This window comes from Tachypleus tridentatus, chromosome 8 (assembly GCF_004210375.1).
Source record: "Tachypleus tridentatus isolate NWPU-2018 chromosome 8, ASM421037v1, whole genome shotgun sequence".
Taxonomy (NCBI): Eukaryota; Metazoa; Arthropoda; class Merostomata; order Xiphosura; family Limulidae; genus Tachypleus; species Tachypleus tridentatus.
Genome location: NC_134832.1, coordinates 141,082,198 through 141,107,064, shown reverse-complemented (window position 1 = coordinate 141,107,064; position 24,867 = coordinate 141,082,198). Strand labels below are relative to the sequence as shown.

Below are 24,867 nucleotides of genomic sequence, written 5' to 3'. Positions count from 1 at the left end.
GTTGTTGATGTCTTCTTGTAAAGTTAGACAGTGGGTCACCTGCACTTTGTCTACTTATGGGAATTGAAACTCACTGTTTTAATATTGTAAGTCTGATAGGAGACTAGTTTTTAGGAACTGTTTTACTTGTACAAAAATATTCCAAACCTTTCTGAACATGTGACTGTAGACATCTTGTAGATAGCTAAATAAGGTATTTTAAAACTTGATGTAGGAATCAGTGACTTGAAAACTGTATTTTCCTTAACCATATTTGCCACAATATTCAACTACATTCTTATGTAGTTAATAACATGTTATAAATATTTCTTATTTTAATTATTTTTACAAGATAGATATATGGTATGAACTTTAATTTATATAGCTTGGGGAATATTTAAAAAAAAAATGGTTTGGACTTGGCAATCCCAATTTTCTCATTTTCAGAAACATTCTAGCTTCACAGGATGGTGTATCTTCAATGTGTAGAATGTGTTGTATTCCATGAACAATGCTATTCATGACTAGTTTGCTCTATATTTTTATGTTTGTCTTTTGACAGGTCAGCTGTCAGAAGAATTCTTAATGTTCTTAAGAACAAGTTGTCAAAACTTGCTGTACCTGACATCAATGCAAACAGCATTGAGACTGTTTCTAAAAAACTGCTTGTACTAACAGCTGATTTTCTTAGAAAACAAAGAAACAGCTTGTTAAGTCTGGAAGTAAGTCTCGTGTATTTTTTTATTAAAAATGTGACTATACATACGTTCCCATCTGTTTATAGAATTTGAAGTATGTATTGTACATTTTATGTATACAAATGTTGTATGCATGCATTTTTAAATTTGATACATTTTATTATAATTGATATCTGTGCATACATTCCTATTTTTATTGTTTTACTGGAAACTAAATCTTAAGAAAACGTTACCTTCCCAGAGATTCCAGAACCTTTGTGTTCCACTTGAAAGAAAGAAAAATTGAATTATGAAATATTTAACCTAAATTCTATAGAGAAACAACTTGTACCAGTTAAATGTTATTGAAAATTTTCTCTTTGTCAGTGGTCTTTTTGACTGAACAATATTTCAAGTGCTGTAAACAAAATTGTAAAATGAAGTCTGAATAAATGAAAACCTCGGGTAGCAAATAAAACAAAACATTTATTTAGGTAAAGAAGTATGTCTAATCCTTTGATACTGTCTGAGGTCAACTTTGCACATTATGATATTGTAAGGTTCCTTAATTTGTGGTTTCCAATAGAAATTTAACTAATTTTATGGTTTTTAAGCTTATAGTTGTAGAATTAATGACTTGTCATTCTACAAGTTTTAGTAAAATTATCTTGTTGACTTCCATTATATATTTTGGAATAGTAAACAAAAAAATCTATAAAACTATTTTTAGTTTTTTTCAAGCAGTTAAGGTCCCCTGGTGGGACTGTGGCAAGTCTTTGGATTTATAATGCTAAAAACAAGGGTTCAGTTTCCCTTGGTGTGACACAGCAGATAGCCTTGTGGTTTTGCTATATGGAAATGCATACACAAGCAGTTAAGAACAAACTTGCTAGATAATTCTCTTGTATGTTTTGTGAATTTGATTATCCATTCATTTAGCTCTGTTCAATGATCTGCAAGTAAGATAAGCTCTTTGGAAAGATATGTTTGTGGTTTTCTATTCCTTTTTGTATTATTATCATGATAAGATGACCAATATTTTTTCTATTGTTATCCGTTTAACAAGATTAACAATACTGACTAAATTTGTTTTGCATTTTGTTAAATACTTTGTTGTGCATTTGGTTTTGCTTTCAGCAAGGAATTGGTACAACCACAATGCTAGGGCAGATGACATTTATAGTGTTGAGAGAACTGATAGACTGTGTTAATACATCAACTATTCACCTTGATCCAATGACCATCTTTAGTGGCTCTGACCAGCAGAGGACCCCACTGACTGTTCCCAGTGTGTTTGCATATTTCAGGTCAAATAAGTAGTTATTTTACAAACAGTGTTTCAAGTTTAATTATCTGAAACAGTCATTTGAATAGTTCTGTAGTTCCCCATTCTATTTATCATTATTTCTTAATATCTTGTAGAGATAAGTAAATCGTAACTACAGGTACCATCTGGAAACATGCATTTGGTCAAGTTAGAAATAAAGGAAATGTAATGTTAGCTTTGACTACCATCTTGGAACATGCTTTATTTGGTAATATTGATAATAAAGACAGGATTCCCATGGGTCAGGGAAATTTGAAATTTTAGCATAAAAAGGAAAAGTTGAGGAATTTAAAACTCCATCATTGTTTTTTGGAATATGCTTTAAAACATGTGGCTAAGACAGTAATCTTTACCTGTGGCTTCATTCTTATTTGCCTGTCAACACTTACTATCTTCAATGATTTATCTTAATACAACAATTTAAAACAAGTACATTAAGAAGAGACTAAAATTGATTCACATCTCTTGCCTCCTGACCTAATTTCTTTTTGGGTAACTGGAGTTGAATGCTAGTGGGTATATTGCTTGATACACCAAACGTAGACATTGTGTATAATTTTAATTTCTAATATCAATCATGCTTTGTAGAAGTTGAATTCATCATTTTTTCTACTAAACTCCTGCTAGCTTAACTTCTTATTTGTGGTTTGGAACAGATGCTCATGTACCATGAAATTGAATTATTTAAAAAATTAATTTTTCTTTTCTGAGTAATGAGCATTCAGAATGATAGCTATTGATTTTGTACATGATATAATACTAACACAGTGAGTAGCAAACAAAGTTTAATATAAACTGGCTGAGTGAGTCAGTTTTTCCTTATTATTAGGAAAGGCTAGCTTAAGGCCTAAGTATGTGGTACATTTTATGTGGGAGCAATTTTGAACAAGGAAATATGGAGAAAAGGACAACAACATAAGCCCAATGCACAGTTAAGTGCTAGGAAAAGAAATTTGCCCTTCAACTGTTTTTTTGAAAAGTCAAAGCCACTAACTAATCAAAGTGAGATGGAGGTTGAGAAAGTTTAGTTGTACCACTAACACCTGCATAAAAGCCATAGCAATCAAATTTTATGTTAAGTGACATAAATTTTGTGGGTATTAAAAATTGTTCTAAGACATTACTCGTGTAGCTGAAGTTCTGAGACTAACCAGATGTTTATAAATATGATCCATAACAGCCCTGTGGTGCAAATATTTATTTTGTGCTAAAACAAAGTGATTTTATATGATTTATTTTTTGATTTGGCATTTATTTCAAAGAAGATTTAATGAGCAAAACCTGAAGAGCTAGGGACAGTTTTGTTGTATCTCTTGGATTCACTGATTACAATTTTACCGAAAGAGGAAATGAAGTCTTTGCTGCTCTTCTGGGACAGAGAAAAGAACAGAGTTGTAAGCAGACATTTTAGTTGCATATTTAATACTTGCTTGGAGATTTTAAGGTAGGACTTTTAGACCTAAATGTTAGAAAACTTTAAGTTTCAATGGATGGACCAAGGTACCAACAGTGAAGGATTAACAGGAACCTGACCCTGAAATTCCAGTGTTTATTATTTTGAGGATGCTGTGAACAGTATGTTGTACATGGAATTGTCAAGTATGGAGCTAGTAAGACTAGGTGGAAATTGGACAGTATGATTGTTTTTCTGATTCTCCTGCAAGAAGAGAAAATTACCTAGCTGCTAATGTAGAAATACATAATCTTATTTGAAGTTTTGTAGCACTAGTGGATGTGTCTAACTGAAAGGATTGCATTTGTGTGAATGTCAAGAAGTATATGAAGCAAACCCAGAAACTAGCCAAGATTAAGTAGCTTATAATTTGCTAATATTGCAGAGTGCACACAAGATACTTTGATGCTAGCATAATTGAAATACTCTGCGTCAACTACCGAAATTTTACAAACATTCCAAGTCAATGATGATGTTTGTTTATGAGGAACTTTAGAGTATTCTCTGAATAGTTTTTTTTAATAATTCATAAAGAAGTCAGTGCTTGATTCTGCTAAGAGTGTGGTCCAGCTTGCAAAAGTGAAGGTTGAGAACAAAGATAATATAGTGTCTCTAAACAAATTAGAATTTTGATTTTTAGCTAAGTAACTCGTGTACCAAACAGAGACAGATAATTAAGCTAGCCAATTATAGCTATTGAAATTTTGGAAAGAGTATTTCTTTTCTACAAAATTTGACTGAGAAATTGCTGAAAATATGTCGTGAAATATTCTTTTTAAAAGCAATAAATTATTTGGAACCAAGGTTTATAATTAAACATCAAAAAAGAAAGTTGCAAAATTTGATTTGATCTAGAAGAAATGTCTTCAGTGTAGATGGGTTATCAGCTGGCAGGTGAGATGATTTACTCCTACAGTATAAACTGTGACTAAGACAAATATCAGACTTTTTCAGATGTCTATAAAACTCTTCACAGAAAATGCTAAGTCATTTTTATTATGGCATCATGGGCCAAAAAGGAGTCCTTCAAGGAACTTTAGAGTGTTATCAGAATGCTATTGCTCTCTTATCCCATGGTCAGTGAACAATAGAAAGGGAAGTTCCCAACCAACAAAGACATTTTGACTAAGAGTTTTAGTGAGTAAAGGCTTAATTTATACAGAAAGATATAAGACAATATGAACTGACTGATAAATCTATAACAAAAGGGATTCTAGATGCACGTTGAGGTGCCAGGAGGAGGTGTTAGTTATATTTGACTGAGAAGAAGATAAATGTTGCTATTGAAAGTAATTTGAGAAGGAAGGGTTTTCGAGGGAACTATCTGGCTTGAAACAAGCAAACAGAAGCTGGTGTCAAGTGTAGGAGTGCTGCTAAGGGAAGTACATTAACTTGCAAAACAAGCTGAAAAGAAAACTAAAATTGAACTTTCTCATAAAATCAAATGGCATTAAAGTATTAGAAAAGAACAAACAAATACCAGGAGTAGATGAAAAATTGGGAAAACTTGGAGGCTTAAAGGGATGTACTTGAAAACAATGTCTTCTGTTCTTCTACAGGGTGTCCAAAAAAATTGGAACCGTAGACACTTCAATAAATTTTACAAAATGTGTTTGACATGCTGTTCTTGTAATTTAACGTAAACTTGGGTTAACAGCAAGATTAACTCAACCTTTTCATGCTTTAACAATGCCATAATCAGGCATATATCTAATGTTAAGCAAATCACTTATGATTTCAGACTTTTTGGACATTGTGTGTATTTGAAATTAGTGAGAAGTATAATATTGGAAATGAATCTGATTATTCATAACATAACTTGGTGTTAGGAATTAAAATAACTGAATCTTAATATGATGTACCCTGCTAGCTATCTACTACGGATGGTTAACAGGTTAATTTTATTTTGATAATTAGTGTATAGTTTCATGTTCTAGTTCTAATTTTCAGTTAGTGGTTTGAACAAAAGGGTATCCTAGTGTAATTAATACAACATGTACAGTAGTGCATGTTCAACATTTTTCCCATATAGGTTTAGTATTGGGTTATTTTAACTTACTGATGGACAAGGCTCAGGAAAAGATGGACAAACAGTCGCTTGTGCTTTGTTTATAATCCTCATGTTTGTAAAATATGTTTGGTACTTCAAATCTATGAAAATAATAAGTAAATCAGTATTGGTCAGTAGGTTTCTTATGCTTTAACTATGCAGAGAATGTTGACTGCATTTCATTCTGGAAGAAAACATTTTTATTCCAGATATTTGCCTATTTCTGTGTATATAGGTTGATATGCATCTTAAATTTAACAGTATTCACTGTTGTGTAGCATTGTGTAATCTTAATATAACATGTGTAATGTATACACCAGTATCTATGTCAGTAACCCAAAATTGGGCACCTTCTGTTGAATGGCACCACAGAAATCCATAAAAACGTTTGCACTTTGGTTATTCAGAATTCAGACAGTTAGAAAAATAACTAAGGTATTTGCAACAATGATTACTTTAATATAACATAATTTTAAATAAAAGTTCTCACAACAATAACACAACATTCACTAGGACTGTACATGAAGATTTGATCATACCTCTATTAAAGTAATATATAAATGTAGTATTGAGAAATGGGAGTTCTTAAAAAATCTTGTATTTTTTAATAAAAGTAACACTCTAAATATATAAAAATGACAGTTTGTTGGTAAATTTGGAGTTCTGTACATTGAATCATTTTGTTACAATGAGTTGTGTATGATTAAAGAACACAATCTGAACATTCTTACTGTGCAGAACTTCCCAGAACAAAAAACAACAAACATTTTTTTGAATTTGTTTTTAAACGAGGCATGAATGCTACGTTTAGTAATTATTAGAATGGACAAACATCTGTAGGACACCATTACTGTTAGTTGTAATGAACTGTATTTGTGCACTTAAGTCATTTTAATTTAATATCTACTGCTGATGGTAAACTCAGTTTATAATGTGCCAAAGAAAGACTGTAATAAACCATTGGGAAGTTTGATTCATGAAGTTTTCAGAAAGTGTTTCACTGATTAATATTACATAAGAAATCAGTGCAATTCAATTTTGTATTTTTGCAATATATAAAACACACAGGTTTATACACACACACACACACACACACACACACATTGTAGATGTTATAAAATAAAAATTATTAAAAATATAGTTTATTTACAAATTAATGTAAAGGTGGTTTTTATTGGTTGTAATGTAAGGTATGTGGAAGCGAGCTTTAATTTTTATTTCAGGACACTGTTGGAGAGTGTTTTGGGCACTTTGTCAAATTGATAATTAAGGATTATTGATAATTGCAACTGCCATTGAAAACAAACTTCATGGTTGGCCTAACTAAAACTGTTTTCTAGGCCCACCTAAACAAATAACTTTTCAAAAATATTTCTGTAAATCATTTCCTCTCCTTAGTTGTAGTTATAAGAACTTAAACTTGTTTCATTTTTCTCAGTATAGAAATTTATTTTGGTTAAAGGTTCTTGAACCTGTAACAATGATTTCAGTTTATATTGACAATGATGACATCTTTATGGTAAATGTAAAAAATCACGTCATGGAAAAGCTAGGCCCAGAAAAAAAGGATGTAATATAAAACAATAGCAATAAAATCAAACTAAAATTTTGCTTGACTTTTTTCTTTGGTATTTCGTCTTATTCCAGAATCCATCTTGAGGTTTCTCGTCATCATGTACTTAGTCTTTTTTGCCTCAATCACCACGTAACTCTCATCTTTGATACAGAGAAACTTACTTTGTTTACATTGATTACCTCTACAAAAATTAATTTATTTGAATTTGCCTCTGTTTTTAGATCTCCTGAAGACTTGGCAGAGAGTACCGAAGATGTGAAGCCTCTGAGAATACGCCAAACTGAAAAGAGCCAATTAAAGAAATTTGTGGTATATGCTACAACTTTCAAAACATACCATCTGCTGACACTATAATTATTTTTTGATCTCCAAGATTTCAGCTTTTCCTGTCTAAGCATTGGATTTTTTCTCGCTTGCTCCAGTTTTTATATATCCTACTCAAATGTCTGTGAATATTCTCTCCACCTAAGTCAATGCACCCACTGTTCTGATATATGATACTGTATGTAAGCATCTCATTCAGATAATGTTATTACTTGTTCTCAAAACATTTAAGTAAGGTCTTCTTTACAAACTTGCTGCCCTGACTAACATACTTGGATACAGTTTTAGCTTCACCTAGTGGCTTTGTTATAAATGATATTTCATATTAATTATTTTTAAAAATTGAGACTTGCATTTTATAAGCATGTATTCATAAGTTAGTTTCCAGCACAGAAGCTGTTCAGTCCTTCTCTGTTCCACTTTGTAACGTATAATCTCTCTCAAACATCGATGGGGATGTACTTTCAGTTGAGGCTGTTTGTGATATGATTTGTCATGAAATGGAGACATTTTCTTCTGGGGTTCTGAAGTGATTGTGTTAATGATACAGAACCATCTGGAGAGAACTTGGATATTTTTTTTTGACATTTTTGTTTATTTCATTGGCTTTTTAAGAAGTCAACTTGGATTAGCCATCAACTGCTCCTTTTCTTAAGTTAGTCAAATGGGTTTGACAAATGTTTGAGCTTTATCCAATCACCTATGAATCTACTCCCTCTTTGATGCTGGAAAGGGATGAGGATAAAAATTTAATTTTTAATTTTTCCTCCTTCATTAGGTATTTCTGTTCATGCAACGAGATTTGCTGCTGAGTTATGTAACAGAATGGCTATCCTTGTCTCCCAGGTTTGTTAAAATAGCATGCTTTGGCTTCCCATTGCCAAAGAGAAATATATTTGTATTTTGAATGATTTGATCCCATTTTGAACTTTAGGCATTCCATACTGGATCATGTGATCACTTTGAACAGATCACAATTTTCTCAAATTCATTTGATCCTTACTACTGTTTTGATATATATTTATCTTCCCTCCAAATATTGTTCCTCACAGCAGTTTGATGATGACTTGAGTTATTTCTTGACTTTTCTCTGTGTGTTTATTGGCTCTTGTTCTTTCTTTGGTTTCCTAGGTTGTGTTAGGATTTACTGAGTTGAGATGCCTATGTAGCACTCTGTGATTTATGGGAGGTTCTTTTTCTTCATCTCTTGATTTTTGTGTATGTTCAATTGGCATTGGAACCTTGAATTAATGTCACTCATATATATTCTTTCTTGTCATCATTGGACTCTTGGCTTTTTTGGCTTCTGCTGGTAGTCAAAGCATGACTACTTGTGGTGTGTCCCAACCCATGATTTCTGCTTCTTGATCTGTTGGTGTTTAAAAAAGGTCTTATCCTTATCTTTGTGGCTCTTCCACTCTGACTAAATGTTGTCAATGGCATTGTTGACTACTCTATGCAGGTGGAAGTCTGTAGGAGTGAGGTTACATTATTTTCTGTCCACCTGGAATTCTTTTACCACAGATTTGTGGGTTATTCTGGTTCTGACAAAAGGTATTTTAATTTAGTTCACTTCTCCTTCTATTATCCTCCCAATCTGTGGTATTTCCACTTCCAACTGATCCACTGAGTGTGAATCTTCATTTCAAAGCAGTCTGGAGTTACAAATCAAGGGGGGATGTAGAGAGAGTCAATTCTGTTCTTGTGGGATTTTATTTCTTTTGTTGTGCCCATAAAGATGAGACTGGTGGCCAATCATCAATCTATCACATCTCAACCAATCCTTAGATCCTTCCAGATTTACAATGAAATCCTTTATCAATCTACATTGGAATTTTTCACCAGGTTTATGGATGATCAACTTTGTTGTCACCAATGCCTACCTTCACATTCCCATAGCAAAGTCATTCTCCAGATATCTACATTTTGTGCACAAGAACTAAGTACTGCTCTCCTTTTGTGTAGCATCTGCACCATATTTTTCTGCAAAGTGGTAAAAGCTTTCTCTTATCTTCATGCTTTGGACCTGTGCACTCACCATTATATGAATGACTGGCTAATTATAGCACCATCTCATTGGTTGGCAAAACAACACACCCACTTTCTTGTTTCAGAAGCCACCAAGCTGGTTTTCTTATGAAAGCTATGTTGTCCATTCTCTTACCAACTCAATATATTGTCTATCTGGGTATCTTTTTCAACAAATTTTTAAGCTGGGTGCAGCAAACTCTCAGCTCCAGGCTATGAAGCAGGTCCTCAGGCTCTTATTCGTGTCTCCTTCTTCTATTGATTCATTTGAGACAAGCTCACAGGCAATCCCTTTAATGGGCACTATGAAGGCCCGGCATGGCCAAGCGTGCTAAGGCGTGCGACTCGTAATCTGAGGGTCACAGGTTCACATCCCCATCGCACCAAACGTTCTCACCCTTTCAGCTGTTGGGGTGTTATAATGTGACGGTCAATCCCACTATTTGTTGGTAAAAGAGTAGCCCAAGAGTTGGCATGGATGGTGATGACTAGCTGCCTTCCCTCTAGTCTTACACTGCTAAATTAGGGACGGCTAACATAGATAGCCCTCACGTAGCTTTGTGCAAAATTCTAAAAAAACAACAAAAAACAAACAATGGGCACTGTGAAGTGCACTCCACTGGATCATCCAGTCACTCTGATCATCAGGAACAACATCTTAGATCTCAAGTGGTGATCAGACAGAACAATGCCACAATAGGTGTTCCTGTACTGCCCTCTCACCTTGAGATGCACCTTTTCACAGATGTCTCACTTCAGGAGCAGAGTAGATATATTGATGGTGAGGAATTCCAGGATTTAACATTGTTCTCTTGCATTTCCCATCATGGGCACATGTTTTATGGAACTTTGTGTTCAAACTTTGGATATTCTCTACTGGGCTTATACCCATTATATCAGCCTTCTGGCTTGCCATGTTCTTGGGGTGATTAATTTAATGGCAGTTCACTTGTCTTGGCCTGACTGAATGTATGCTTCATCTCAAGATTTTCTGGTGTATTTGCTTACACTTTGGAACTCTATGATTGACACATTTCTCACACCTTGGAACTCTCAATTTGAGACGTTTTGATCCCCAGTATCTCCTCATCATACTTTGACTATCAGTGCATTAAGTCAGGATTGGATTGGATTACACCACTATTCCTTTTCCCCCAATTTGTCTGTTGCCCATAGTTCTAGCTATGATTTAAACCACTACTTGTTAGGTATTATTAGTAACTATAGCTTGGGCAATTCAACCATGTTTCCCCTTCTTCAGTATCTTTAGGAGTGCCCACCTCTACCATTTCTACCTTGGCCATCTCTGTTGAGGCAACCTCCATCTGACATTCTACATAGAGACATTCTTAAATTCAAACTTCTCCATTGGGGTTTAATGTCTAAAGTCATCTTATATTTGTCTTTATCTATTCTTGGACCCACAATGGCTGTTTATTAGTATAAATGACATACTTATTACCAGTGGTGTCTCATGTGGAAATTGAATCCTCTTCATGCAAAAGTGTCCACCATTTCTTGTTTTTTTCACTCTACTTTTTGATGAAGGTTTAGCATCTTCTACTGTTGTTTTATATAAGGCAGTTTTATTGTCTACTTTGTTTTTCTAAACATCATAAGATCTTCGAACCCCTGCGGTATCCAGCCTTCTCAAATCATTTATAATTTTTTGTCCCACATTACCCTCCCCTCTCGGTGTAGATTCCTGTATGTGGTGAGGGGACCTCCCAGGGAAGGTTCTGTTCCGTCTGGTTACCTTCTCTGGGATCTAAACATACACCCACGTGTTTGCTGTGCGTGGCGACCCGTGAAGGGCTGGAGAGGATCCTGGGGGTTGAAGGGTCCAACCCTAATGCCCCACTTTGGCCTTGAATTCCTGTAGACGGGCAGCCTTTGGGTGGCCCCCTTTGGGTCAATCGGCTGGTCCACTTGGGTTAGAGTCAACCAAGTACCAGTGTTGGACGTTCTCAATGGGTGTTGTGGACATTGTGCCTGATGCTGGTGTTTGGGTATAGTGCTCACGAAACCCTGATGTTACTGCATTGTCCTTGCATGACATTGTAGTGCGTCCCCTCGTGGGTGGGGTCAGTGGGTACCGAAATTTTTCTTTTTTCCTATGGATCCTCCTTCAAAAAATTTAAATAAAATAGTGAAAAAATAGTCAACAGGTAAACGACCATGTCTTGAAGACTCTGAGCAGCAATCTTCAACATCTGTAACACACGTACATCATTTTCTTATATTACATTCTCTTTCAGAAAAACCTTTAGGGCAAGTGTCCCCCTTTTTTATTCAGAAGGGACTAGAGGGTCTTGCTGGCTCTCCAAAGTCAGTAAAGAAGCTTCGATTTGGAGACATATTAGTTGAAACATCCACAACCCAACACAGTGAACTCCTCTTAAATTCAATGGCAATTGGGGATATACCTATTGAGGTTACCCCTCATGCTACCTTGAATTCATCACGAGGAGTTATTGTTGAGAGGGATTTGAAGAATGTCCCCGAGTCAGAGATTCTTGCTGATCTCTCCACTCAAGGAGTTTCTGCAGTGAGGCGCATCTCCACTTGCAAAGATGGAGTTACACTGCTAACAAATACCCTCGTTTTGACATTTACATCATCACGTGCATTTGCCACCATCAAGGCAGGTTATCTAATTTGCAGGGTAGGCCATACATTCCAAACCCTCTCCGATGTTTCCAATGTCAGAGGTTTAGCCACTCAAAGACATCATGTTGTGGTTCCCTGACATGTGCTCGTTGTGGTGGCAAGGACCACGATGCCTATGAATGTGACATGGACCCACATTGCGTCAACTGCAATGGTTCTCACCCTTCCTACTTTCGTTCTTGCCCAAAATGGTTGGAGGAAAAAGAGGTGCAGCGTTTGAAAACGACTCATAACATTAGTTATCCTGAGGCTGAGAAATTGCTGCCCACCACTCCATCTCGGACATATGTTGCTACACTACGTTCTACAACTACAGTGGAGTTGCAGTGGGAGTGCAGACAGATCTCTCTGTGTCTCCAAGAGAATCGTTTTTAAAACAAATTAAAAGCCTTTTGACCTCCATGGTTAAAAAGGTTGATGAATCGACTTCCACACCCATCTCTGTTCCTCCCTACATTCCAACAAACATCAAGATCCACATCCTTCAGTTTCAAATACAGGCATTTCTTCTTATACATCTTTTTCTCCCACCCCAAGATGCAAAACAATCATTCATTCCCATTCTCAGTCACTGGAATCCCCTTCCAATAACAAAGACCTGCCCAGTCGACCCAGGGCAGGATCCATGGAGGTTGATAGACCTCTGACTAAGGACAGTAAGGAAAAAAGATGTGGTCGTAAACAGAAGGGTTCTCCAGCCACTTCGCCTACCCCTTATTAAAATTGGCCACCTTGATACAATGGAACTGTCGAGGTTTACTTTCTAATCTGGATGATATCAAAACACTGATTGCTTCCTACCATCCTGTATGTCTTTCCTTACAAGAAACATTTCTAAAACCTGCTGATACAATCACCATTTGGCAGTTTTCTCTGTACAGAGATGACAGGCTGTGTGATGGACAAGTACATGGAGGGTGGCACTATTGGTTGATCAGTCTGTGTCCACCCTGTCTTTGTCACTCAACGCACCCTTGGAGGCTGTAGCCATTCGTGTTTTCTTGGGTCTAACCATTACTGTTTGTTCTCTCTACCTGTCCCCTGGAGAGACATATGATCAATCAGACCTTGATGCTCTTGTTGAACAGTTGCCATCTCCCTTTCTACTCCTGGGGGACTTTAATGGACATCATCCCCTCTGGGAAAGTGCTGTTACTGATGGGAGGGGTCGCTCTGTAGAGTGTATGCTCTCTGATCACAACCTTTCTCTTTTTAATACTGGTTCTTCCACTTATTTTCATGCACCTAGTCAGTCCTTTACTGCTATTGATCTCTCAGTTTGCTCCCCTTCATTATTTTCCCATTTTTCATGGAGGGTTGACCATTATCCACTAGGCAGTGATCATTTCTCTATACTTTTGAGAGAGACTGGCCGTGGTCGATGCCACCCTATCCGCGTGCCCGGTGGAAGCTGGATCAGGCAGACTGGTCCACTTTCACTGCTCTTGCAGAACTTGATCCTGTCATCAATAGACATCTGTGTGGCAGTGGTAACTGGCTGTATTATACAAGCAGCTGCTCAGTGTATTCCTAAAACCTCGACACGTGTTCCACAATACCCTCGTCCGTGGTGTAATCCTGCTTGCCACTTAGCACGGAAGGCTCAAAAACGGGCCTGGGATACTTTTCGTAGATATCTCGCACTTTCGAACCTTGTCTATTTCCAACGGGCCCGTGCACATACTAGGTGGGTAAGATGTCAAAGCCAGAAGGAATCTTGGATTAAGTTCACAACTAGCATATCTTCTACCACCAGTTCCAAGGTCATATGTGTCAAGATTCGAAAGGTCAGTGGGCACTACAATTCTGTTCCCCTCTCAATCTTACTCTCTGATGGTCAGGAGGTGGCTGATGTCCAGAGCATTGCTGATACTCTAGGTGAAAGCTTTTGCTGGGTATCTAGCACTTCTGCTTGTTCCTCCACCTTCTTGGCCATCAAGACTCGGGCGGAGCATTCACCTCTTTCCTTTTGAACTGACTGTCTCTTTTACTATAATTGTCCCTTTACATTGGTGGAACTGAAAATGGCCCTTCATCGGTTTGGCAGTACATCTGTTGGACCTGATGATGTACACTATGACATGCTGCACCATCTATCTCCTGCTTCTCTTGATGTCCTTCTAATTGTCTTTAACCGGATCTGGCAGGAGAATGTTTTTCCTGAGTCCTGGCACCAGGCTATTATTTTATCTTTCTCTGAGCCAGGGAAAGATTCCAAGATTCCTTCAAACTACCATCCAATTGCTTTGACGAGCTTTCGCTGTAAGACCTTAGAAAGGATGTTAATGCTCCTCTTGTTTGGTTCCTTGAATCAAACAACCTCCTCTCGCCCACCCAGTGTGGGTTCCGATGACAGCACTCCACCACAGACCACCTAATTTGACTTGAAACATCAATCAGAGAAGCCTTTCTCAAATTCCAACATCTTGTATCAATATTCTTTGACATTGAGAAGGCTTATGACACAACATGGAGGTATGACATTTTGCGAGACCTCCATACATATGGGTTACGTGGCCATTTACCCATGTTTATTAAAATTTTTTAATGGACAGGAGATTCCAAGTTTGTGTGGGTTCGGCATTTCCCGTTTTTTTCTACAGGAACTTGTAGTCCCTCAGGGCTGTGTTTTGAGTGTCACATTTTTCAGTATAAAGATAAATGCCATCACTGAACAACTCCCTCTCACTGTTGCTAATGGGCTGTGTGTCGAAGACTTTCATATCTCGTGTCAGTCGTCGAACATGAGATATATTGAGCGGCAACTACAAACTGCCCTCAATCATGTACTGAAGTGGACTATGGTGAACGGCTTTAATTTTTCTCTCTCTAAAACCGTTTGCATGCACTTTTGCTGCCAACGGGGTATTCACCCTGATCCTGAACTTCATATCGGTGAAGTTTTGCTGCCAGTGGTCCCTGATACCAAGTTCTTGGGGCTTATCTTTGACCATAAGTTGACCTTTATACCACACTTAAAGCAGCTACAGGTCAAATGCACAAGGACACTGAATATCCTCCGAGTCCTCTCTACCACCAGTTGGGGAGCGGATCGATGTTCTATGTTAAAGATATATTGTGCTTTTATTCGATCAAAACTCGACTATGGATCAATGGTCTATGGCTCTGCCAGACCCTTGGCCTTAAAGATGCTGGACCTTATTCATCACCAAGGACTTTGACTCTGCACTGGGGCTTTCTGCACCTCTCCAGTTCAAAGCTTATACGTTGAATCTCATGAACCTTCTCTGCACCTTTGCCGTTTGCAACTATCTTTACAATATTCTTCGAAACTTTGTTCCTTAACAAAGCATCCCACCTGGGGATATGTTTTCCTTCCTCGGTGGGCCGTACTTTTTCAGAAGTTTGGTTTTTGCATCCAGGTGCAATTGGATTAATTGGGTCTGTCCTTGGATAACATTGCAGAATCCACAGGTCAGCCCATCCCACCCTGACTTATTACAGCCCCAAATGTGACCTTTCTTTCAGTCATTTGAAAAAGGCAGATGCTCCAGATTGGAAGTACTATCTTTTATTTAATGAACATCTTTCAAACAATCATTCTGTTCCAATTTATACAGATGGTTCCAAATCAGGTAAGTCAGTGGGCTCTGCCATGGTTTGCTGTGGTTCGGTGGTTGCGCACAGAATCCTCTTTACAGCTTTTATGTTCACTGCTGAACTGTATGCCATATCTCTTGCCCTGGATCATATTTAAGCTGAGCAGTACTCCAACTGCACTATTTATACTGACTCACTTAGTTCTCTACTGGCCCTGGAATCACTACACGTTGGCTCACACCCTGTTCTCGCTGATATTCAAAACTGACTGGTCCATTTCTCATTAACAGCTACTTCAATCCAGTTTTTCTGGATACCAGGCCATGCTGGTATTCACGGGAACGAGCTTGCAGACACGGCAGCTAAATCTATTTGCTCAGGCACTATCACCACTGTGCCTATTCTGTACATGGACTATGGTCCTGTATTCAAGGCTCAGCTCCGTGCCAGCTGGCGGTCCACTTGGAGTGAGCAACGCGACAACAAGCTTTTTCAAATAAAACTCTATATTGGGCTTTGGCCATCTTGCTTCCGTAAGGTTCAGAAGGAGGAAGTTCTAACAAGACTACGCACTGGTCACGATTTTTTAACTCATCATTTTCTTTTATCTGCAACTGTTGCAGATGTAGTTTGTGTAACACTCAAATCACTGTAAATTACATTTTACTTTCTTGCCATTGTTATGACTCTCAACGACAGCACTATTTTAAACATATTTTTTCCCAGGGTTTATCTGTAACATTGGACAGTGTTATTAGTGATGGTGACACTGTCCACCTTGATAAAGTTTTTGTTTTTTAATGGCCATTAATCTTTTTAATTTCATTTAAGTGTTGAATATTTATTCATTACACCTTTTTAAATGTGGTTCCCTTTTCAAAGTCTCATTCTCTCTAGTTCAATTTCAAATTGGAAAATGGCCAGAACATAAAATAACTCGACACCAGGACTCACTTCTGTGAGTCATATCTCATCAGATTTCTGTCTCTAGCTGTCCAATTATATTCTCTGTTGGAGGAAATTGTGCAAGCTAGTATGTTGACTTCTCCAAATACTTCTCTCACGTTATTTACACGATCTAGCAGTGTTTACTTCTAAGAGTTTTTACCTATTCTCTGTTGCTATTTTGACCACATTCATTAGATTATAAAGAAAGATGAATACTTTTTTTTTTGTCTTTACTGGATCCCACTTTATGGTGAGTGTTGCCTAGATATGCATGCTTTTATTAATACAGTTCTGCACAAACAACTGATTTAACTATACTTACTACTGCTTGCAACATGCTCTGTGGAAATGGGGTGTTCCATAAGACAACCTAGGGGCTCACTGGATGGTATTACCAATTTTTGCTGGACTGTCATTCATGGACAATCATGAGTACAGCTAAAGGGGATTCTGTCCATCTCTGCCAATCATTGGATTGAATGAATCAAGGTCAGTTTACTTTTTAAAATTTATGGAACTTGGTTCACCTATTATTATTTCCAGAATAATGTGTCTCAGGAATCCTCAGTGCAAATCACTCCCACCCCCCACCCCCTCTCAGATTCTACACCCAGTTTCCAGGTACTGGGATGGTGAACGGAGACATTTCCTTGAGAATGTTTGAGTTAGTTTCCTCCACTTGTGAAGAAGGCAAAGTTAGGGGCCCTGTTACCTTGATCCCTGGATGTTTTACCTACATGTTGGTAGAAATGTTACCAGCCTATGCAAGAGCCTACTCATAATACCTGTTCAGATTTGACACACAGCTATCTGGTTGAAGAGTGCTTGGTCCTTCTTTTTGATCAATATCAGTTTAAAATATTATTTGTAGAAGGAAGCCCACAAGTTCCTCATAATTAAATGCAAAGTGGTCCCATCCTAGGCTCTTGGTTGAACACACGCTCAACATCCTCTCCATAATTCCAGAGCAAGTGGAATAATCCATACCTGTTTAGGTGTGGAGTGAGAAAGAATGTTCATAATTCCAGACTGGATGATTTCTTTTCCTTAGGTTTGGTAAAGCATACACAATCCCATCATTTTGAGCTTAGGGTGTTGCTTTTTGGACTTCTTCAGATTGAGGAGAAAGTTTGTCTACTTTGGTGTTGCTTACTTTCCCATCATAGTCCAGTGGTTTGGAATGCTTCATTCCATGGTTACAGTTTGAGGTGGTCCAATTGCCCTAGCCACCAACATGGGATATAGGTACCAAGACCCTTTAATTCCAACCTCAAGTTTTGGAACCTTGGCTTTCCAATTGGGGCTGGCCTATAGTGATTATCACTCATACTGTTTCCACTCTTGATGTATGAACTGTGTTCTGGGTGGAGAGTATATCTGTTCTTGATGTAGTGTGGTTCTCCCATTTGGGTATTACTATCTTGGTTCACTCTTGATTTATGCAGATATGGGTAATGCCTTCACTAGTCCCTCCATCTTATCAATGTGGGATTATAGCTATAGTATTAGTGAATGGTAGGTATATTTGGAAAATTAACATTTTCTGTAATTGAAAATGTATTTCCAATAATACTCTTCTCCTTTTAAATTCTTCCTCCCAAGAATTGGTGTTAGTGAATAGGATGGTGTCTGTCTCAGAAAAAGTTATAACATTATCTGAATGAAATACTCATACAGTACCAAGAGAGAGGGCATGCTGACACAGATGGAGAGGATATTGCCAAGGGCAGTGGGGTATAAAAGACTGGAGCAGGATGTGAGAAAAAGTCCATTGCTTAGATGGGCAAATCAGAAACCCTGGAGGTTGGAGAATAGCTATATTGTGTCAGTAGATGGTGTGTTTCGTAAATACATTTTCAGTTTAGGAAATTAACTTTTATTATTTAGGAATAATGTGTTTTCAAGTAACACTGTTATAAAGGATTAAACTAGTGATGGTTTGTTTTTAATTTATTTGATTTAAGGTAGCACTGCCCCTTAAAACTGGGGAACTTTGCATGCTGGGGAAACGCACTTGAACACATAACCTTCAAGTTGAGCATGAAACAAAAATATGATGTTGCAATCTCTGAAAGTACACTTTCAGTCATATATATGTATAATTTATATGACAGGAATACATAGGAAGTACATAACATAAGCTGTTTTAACATCATAACTTTGCTTGGGAATTATAAAATTGTGTGAAATTTAATATACATTCTTACAGCTTGAATTAAAAACGTTACATTTCTGCAGTATTAAAAACCTGAGGTCAATTAATTTTAATTAATCCCTCCTTTAGTTGTAATTACTCAATGACAATTGATAAAGATTTTTGAATGTTTAAAAAATTCCACTTATAGAAAAGTGTAATATCAAGTGTGCTAAATTTCATGTTTATATTGGCTTTAACCTGTTGACTGCCAAGTATTTCAGTTGCAACAGCAACTCCAAACCAAGTTCAAAATACAACTCTAATGCTTCTTCATTTTGTAACTTTTTCGTGACGCCATTTTGGATCGAAAGTGAAACAATTTGTAAGTAGGTCAAATGCATGTATGGTGCTGGCATCTAGAATTGAAGTCGGGTAGTATTGAGAACAAATTAACTCGTCCGTGGCACTGTGTTATTGATTGTCTTGTTTGAGTTATCTCGTCTGCGGCACTGAACAGGTTAAAGGTGAGGTGGAAACATAATGAAAAACCAACTAGACTTATTTTTAATCCCTTCCTGAAGGTTAATTATTAAATATTTTAAAACAAAAATGAGTTGTTTTTGTAGAAAGGAGGCTAAATTTGAAATGTACAATGTTTAAAAATATTAGAACCATTCTTTAAGGGTCAGTGCTACCCGAAGCCAGGACCAAAATCTTTCTGAGATCTGTATATTTTCTATCGTTAGTGTTTCACTTGTATTTTCATCACATTTCACTTCTTTGACTTTTAATCAGGTAAAACAGTTTCCATTTTCTGAACCAAAGGGGGCTGAAAAATCTACAAATGTATTGGGTCATTGTGAGAAAAAAGACATAACATTGCCTTTTCAGGCTGACAGTCCAGAGAGGTAAATTGATTTATGTTAATATTTTGTAGAAAAACTGGTTGTGAGTCATCAATTTATTTTAACCTTCAAGTTATCAACTTACTTTAAAACTTTTATTACTATTAGGGCCCACATATTAAACTACAGAACTATTTTGTTTCTCAGTTACAGCACAGAATGTAGAAAACTGCCCAGAAAAGTTTGCTGAAAGAATTTATTTTTTGTATGATACATGCTCGGCAATGTCTAATTGAACTGATTGCAATATAAATTTTTTTTGTTTGATTCATGTCATTAAATGTCTTATAAGTAGTAAAGCAGTGGACTTTTGAAGCAATTTATCACATCAATAATTTAGGAAAATATGTGAATAAAAAATTAATGGAGTCCATGTTCATCAGTAATTTTAGGATTGAACACTGAATAAGTGTTTTCATAAAACAATAACAAAACTTGCATTCAAATATTATTGTTGAAATTAGGGCTTTATATTATATCATATAATGTAGTTTTAATTATAAAACTATTACTCTGAAGTGTTCAGCAGATGAAGTATTGATTTAAACTGTGCATTAGTTTTGACTAATCTGTTTTACTAAATATATTCACAAATATTCAAGAACACATTTATACTTGATAGCTGTGTATGAATACCTTTTAATGGATGGAAATCATTTCAAGCTTTTACATTCATAAGTATTTACAGACCATTAATGAAAAACAGGGTAGAATCTCCTCTAGAAATATCGTTATCATGGATAAGAAATCTTATTTTATAGTGTTGACTGAAACTAATTTTCTTTTTATAAAAGAACATGATATTAAATATTAAACCTTTCATATAATTTGCCCCTTTATTTTCAATAAGATTTCTATAATTTTACACTTGTATATGTGAAACCTATATTAATCAAATAAATATATTCTGTTGAGTAAATAAAATCAGTGGAAAAGAGAACTTTAAAAACACAAAAGATTACCCTTACATATACTAGTTCAAAAAATACAACTCTACCTAGCCCAATTAAATGGAACAAAATTGGATGTGGAAGTAGCTTTAGGAAGTTGCATGTAAATATAAAAACTATTGGGTCAGCATATCTTAAAAAGGAAATGTATGTTTCACCTCTTAGTCTAATTTCAATGGGGAGTGGACATGGACTCCTTTTGGTAGAATGGATTAATACTACTCTAGCAAAACAGCTTCAACAGACTGAGATTTGAATTTGTCCATTCTTTTCTTAGATAGCATTTAAGATTGAAACATATAATTGTTAAGTATATAATGTAAATCTTAAACAGTACCACACCACTTTCAGTATACAGTGTAAATCTTAAACAGTACCACACCACTTTCAGTATACAGTGTAAATCTTAAACAGTACCACACCACTTTCAGTATGCAGTGTAAATCTTAAACAGTACCACACCACTTTCAGTAAACAGTGTAAATCTTAAACAGTACCACACCACTTTCAGTATGCAGTGTAAATCTTAAACAGTACCACACCACTTTCTGTGTACAGTGTAAATCTTAAACAGTACCACACCACTTTAAGTGTACAGTGTAAATCTTAAACAGTACCACACCACTTTAAGTGTACAGTGTAAATCTTAAACAGTACCACACCACTTTCACCACTTTAAGTGTACAGTGTAAATCTTAAACAGTACCACACCACTTTCAGTATACAGTGTAAATCTTAAACAGTACCACACCACTTTCAGTATACAGTGTAAATCTTAAACAGTACCACACCACTTTAAGTGTACAGTGTAAATCTTAAACAGTACCACACCACTTTCAGTGTACAGTGTAAATCTTAAACAGTACCACACCACTTTCAGTGTACAGTGTAAATCTTAAACAGTACCACACCACTTTCAGTGTACAGTGTAAGTACCACACCACTTTCAGTATCTTAAACAGTACCACACCACTTTCAGTGTACAGTGTAAATCTTAAACAGTCTTAAACAGTACCACACCACTTTCAGTGTACAGTGTAAATCTTAAACAGTACCACACCACTTTCAGTGTACAGTGTAAATCTTAAACAGTACCACACCACTTTCAGTATGCAGTGTAAATCTTAAACAGTACCACACCACTTTCAGTATGCAGTGTAAATCTTAAACAGTACCACACCACTTTCAGTGTACAGTGTAAATCTTAAACAGTACCACACCACTTTTCTTCAATGTGAAATGAAGTTGTAAATCGTAACACTTTCTTTTCAATTCTTTTCTGGTTGGTCAAACACACAACAACAAAAATTGAATTTTGTAAAATGAAAAATGCAAGTTAACATGTTAATGTATTACAAACATTCAGTCAGATTTCTTAACTGTCTTAGACACAATGTTAGTACAATTAAAGGACTAACCAATAACTATAGCTTCATTTATTTTTCACTTAAGTAATTTGTATCCATTATTTTGTGAAAAGTCTTTTTAAAAGTTTTTCGTGGGGTCTTATTAGTTTATTTAAATTTTTAAGTCTACAACAGTTTTATTACTGATTTGTTAATATGTGCAACACTAAAGTATTTATTTAATACTCACTAAGATAGATTGAGTGTTTTATATGGTGAAGAGTGTTTTAAGAATTGTTTTATTAATCTCCGTGCCATGTGGCATATTATGGCTAGAGTTTCTTAGAAGTATTGCTGTAATCATTAATTACAGTTGCCAGTGAACAGCGAAAAGATTTGTCTGAGTGAATAAATGCACCTTAAGTTTTATTACTTGTTACCTCAGTGAGTTGAGCTGCATTGATTCAGATTTGGAGAACTTGGTGGATAGGGTTTTTTTTGGGTCATATTTTAAGTAGTGTCTGTTGCATCTTTGTCCTGCATCATCTTCTTGACAGACAGTTTAGTTATGTGTGTGTTTATCGTAGTAGTAATAATAATAAATGTGTATTAGAAAATGAGAACTTAATGCGAAGTGAGTGAACGTTTCACCAACCACAAAACTATGATGTGAAATATCTTAAAATGGAATACAAAATAAGCTGTAAAAAATATGAAAAACCTACAGAGTCACAAGCAGTGTGAAAATATTTTGACTGTATAGGTTTTTGGCATGTCCTGAATTTACTTGTGTATTTATGTATCTACGATCAGCTGTTAGAGGAATATTAATTGAAATTCCAAATGTTATAGCTGTATGAAAGTTTAACGTCTTATAACTTTTTGTTTGTTTTTTAATGGAGAGAGATGCTATCTTCTGAAGTGGAAACTTCCACAAGTGACGTGATTGTTCTTTCGAAAGATGAAAATTTTTGTGTTTCAAGACAAGAAGGAGGGAAAGAGAACAAACTGTTATCTAAACAATCCAGAATAGCTGCAAAAAGGTTGTTTCTCAAAGACATTACAAATGAGCCTTTGTCTAAGGTGTCAAAGAAAAATGTATTGAGTAATGAGTCCAACTCCAAAACTTCCATTTATAAGAAAAATAGTGCACCAAAGAAAGTCCGTAATAAAGTACCCAAGTTAGCTAAAGGTGGAGAAATCAGAGGCCAAGGAAAAATTACAAAGTTCTTTCAAGTAACTTGATTCTTTCTCTGAATAAGAAAACAATTGTATTTATTCAACTTATGTTATTGTATTATTAATGTATAGATTGCAGACTAATAGATAATTTTCTTACATAAATAATTCTTACTTTCTGTAGTTTGTAGGAATTTGATCAACAAGATGCTATATTATTGTGTTAAACTTGTCCAAACACTACCTGAATTTTATTTAAAGGTGTTTTGAGAATTATGTTCTTATATTATTGGTAATTTAAAGACATTGATTAATAAAAAGTACAAATTTTAATGACAGATTTAACAATATTAAATATTTTACATGAAGAGACAATACTAATGAACTTACTGATTGTTTTGTAGCTAATTGATTTTTATTTATAATACTTACAGTTGTAATTTCTTAACACATGCATATATTATTTCTCACTTTGACATGTGTATGTTTGCATTAAAACTTAAAAAAACTAATGGATTATTTTACTCAAAATAATATTCAATCATAAATATTTGATGCTCTGGATTGCATGACTTTATTGGTTTTCAGTGTTGACAAGTATAGAAGTGATAATTTCTTTACATATCTGGTTATAAACTCTCACTTAAATCTTTATTTTACTGGGACACTAAAAAATAAATTTTGTTTTTTGATTATTTGAAATAATTTATCCTTCATGACATTTTGTATTTTCAAAATGGTTGTTTAGTACTGGGCTAATTGTGGAAGTGAAAGGTCATTTACGTTTTGCCACCACACACACACAGCTCTGTGTACTGTTGACTGCCTTCTCTCTAGTCTGTTAGTAGAAATTAGGGACAGTAAACAAGGGTAACAATCATAACTTTGCATCAGTGTCTGAAAACAAACTATTTGATATCATTAATTTTATTGTAATATTAACTGTGAGTGGTATTGGTTTTGAATATATTTTATAAAGTAAATTGTATTCAAAAAACAAATCCATCTGTTTTATCTATTTTGTATATTTTAGTAATTTATTAAAGAAATGGATATTGGAATCACATTAAATGTTGTATTAAAATAAATAGTATATACATTTTAAATAGCTAACTTTAAATACAAACCTTGGTATATTAGTTGAGTGACACAATACTGTGCTGTCTTTAATGTATTAACAATGGTAAATATAGCTATTCAGATTATTTATGTCTACTTATAAAATGGATTTTGATGAAGTATATATTAAAACTGTCAGTAATTTGAACACTGTTCAAGTTGTAAATGTAAATTCTTTCTTGAACATTTGTAGATGCATGCTGTTAAATGTTTACATAAATGTACTTTCACATATAGTGTGTTCACAAAATCCATACTTATTCAGAATTTAATGTCTCTAACCCATTTGTTTTGTTTAGAGGTAGCAAAGATATTTACTGAGAAAAATAGATTAATCATTGCAGTTTGGTCAGATCCATCAGTTGCGATAGGTACTTTGTGCAAGTAATTGGTGTATACCAGTCATCCCCCCTTACTTATTTTGTGTGTATTTCACAGATTATATTATAACCATAATTTTTTCAAGCCAAAAGAAAATGCATTAAAATTAACCAAATTTATTGTTTTTTTGTTTTTTTTACAAAAAAGATCCTAGGGTACAAGCTACAATGTGGGATTATGAAATGTATCCTAAGTTTTGGAGGTAACTGAAGAAATAGGACCCACATTGTAGTGGGGATACACTGATAGGCACAGCC

General features: G+C 35.5%; 1 protein-coding gene across 6 annotated transcripts in view; it reads left to right on the top strand.

Annotated features, from left to right (window-relative positions):
• The window catches only part of LOC143223624 (PCNA-interacting partner-like), a 51,272-nt gene extending 26,960 nt beyond the window's left edge, over positions 1-24,312 (top strand). For 5 of the 6 annotated variants that reach the window (XM_076451799.1, XM_076451794.1, XM_076451796.1 and 2 more), the window contains 5 exons: positions 542-701; positions 1,794-1,963; positions 7,284-7,371; positions 19,526-19,638; positions 22,834-24,312. In XM_076451799.1, coding sequence (XP_076307914.1) covers positions 542-701; positions 1,794-1,963; positions 7,284-7,371; positions 19,526-19,638; positions 22,834-23,176 — 874 coding nt within the window. In that variant the 3' untranslated portion in view covers positions 23,177-24,312. Of the gene's footprint in view, positions 1-541; positions 702-1,793; positions 1,964-7,283; positions 7,372-19,525; positions 19,639-19,782; positions 21,080-22,833 lie in introns of those variants that run through there. The other variant, XM_076451798.1, reaches the window with a different exon arrangement.
• The last annotated feature ends 555 nt before the right edge of the window (positions 24,313-24,867 follow it).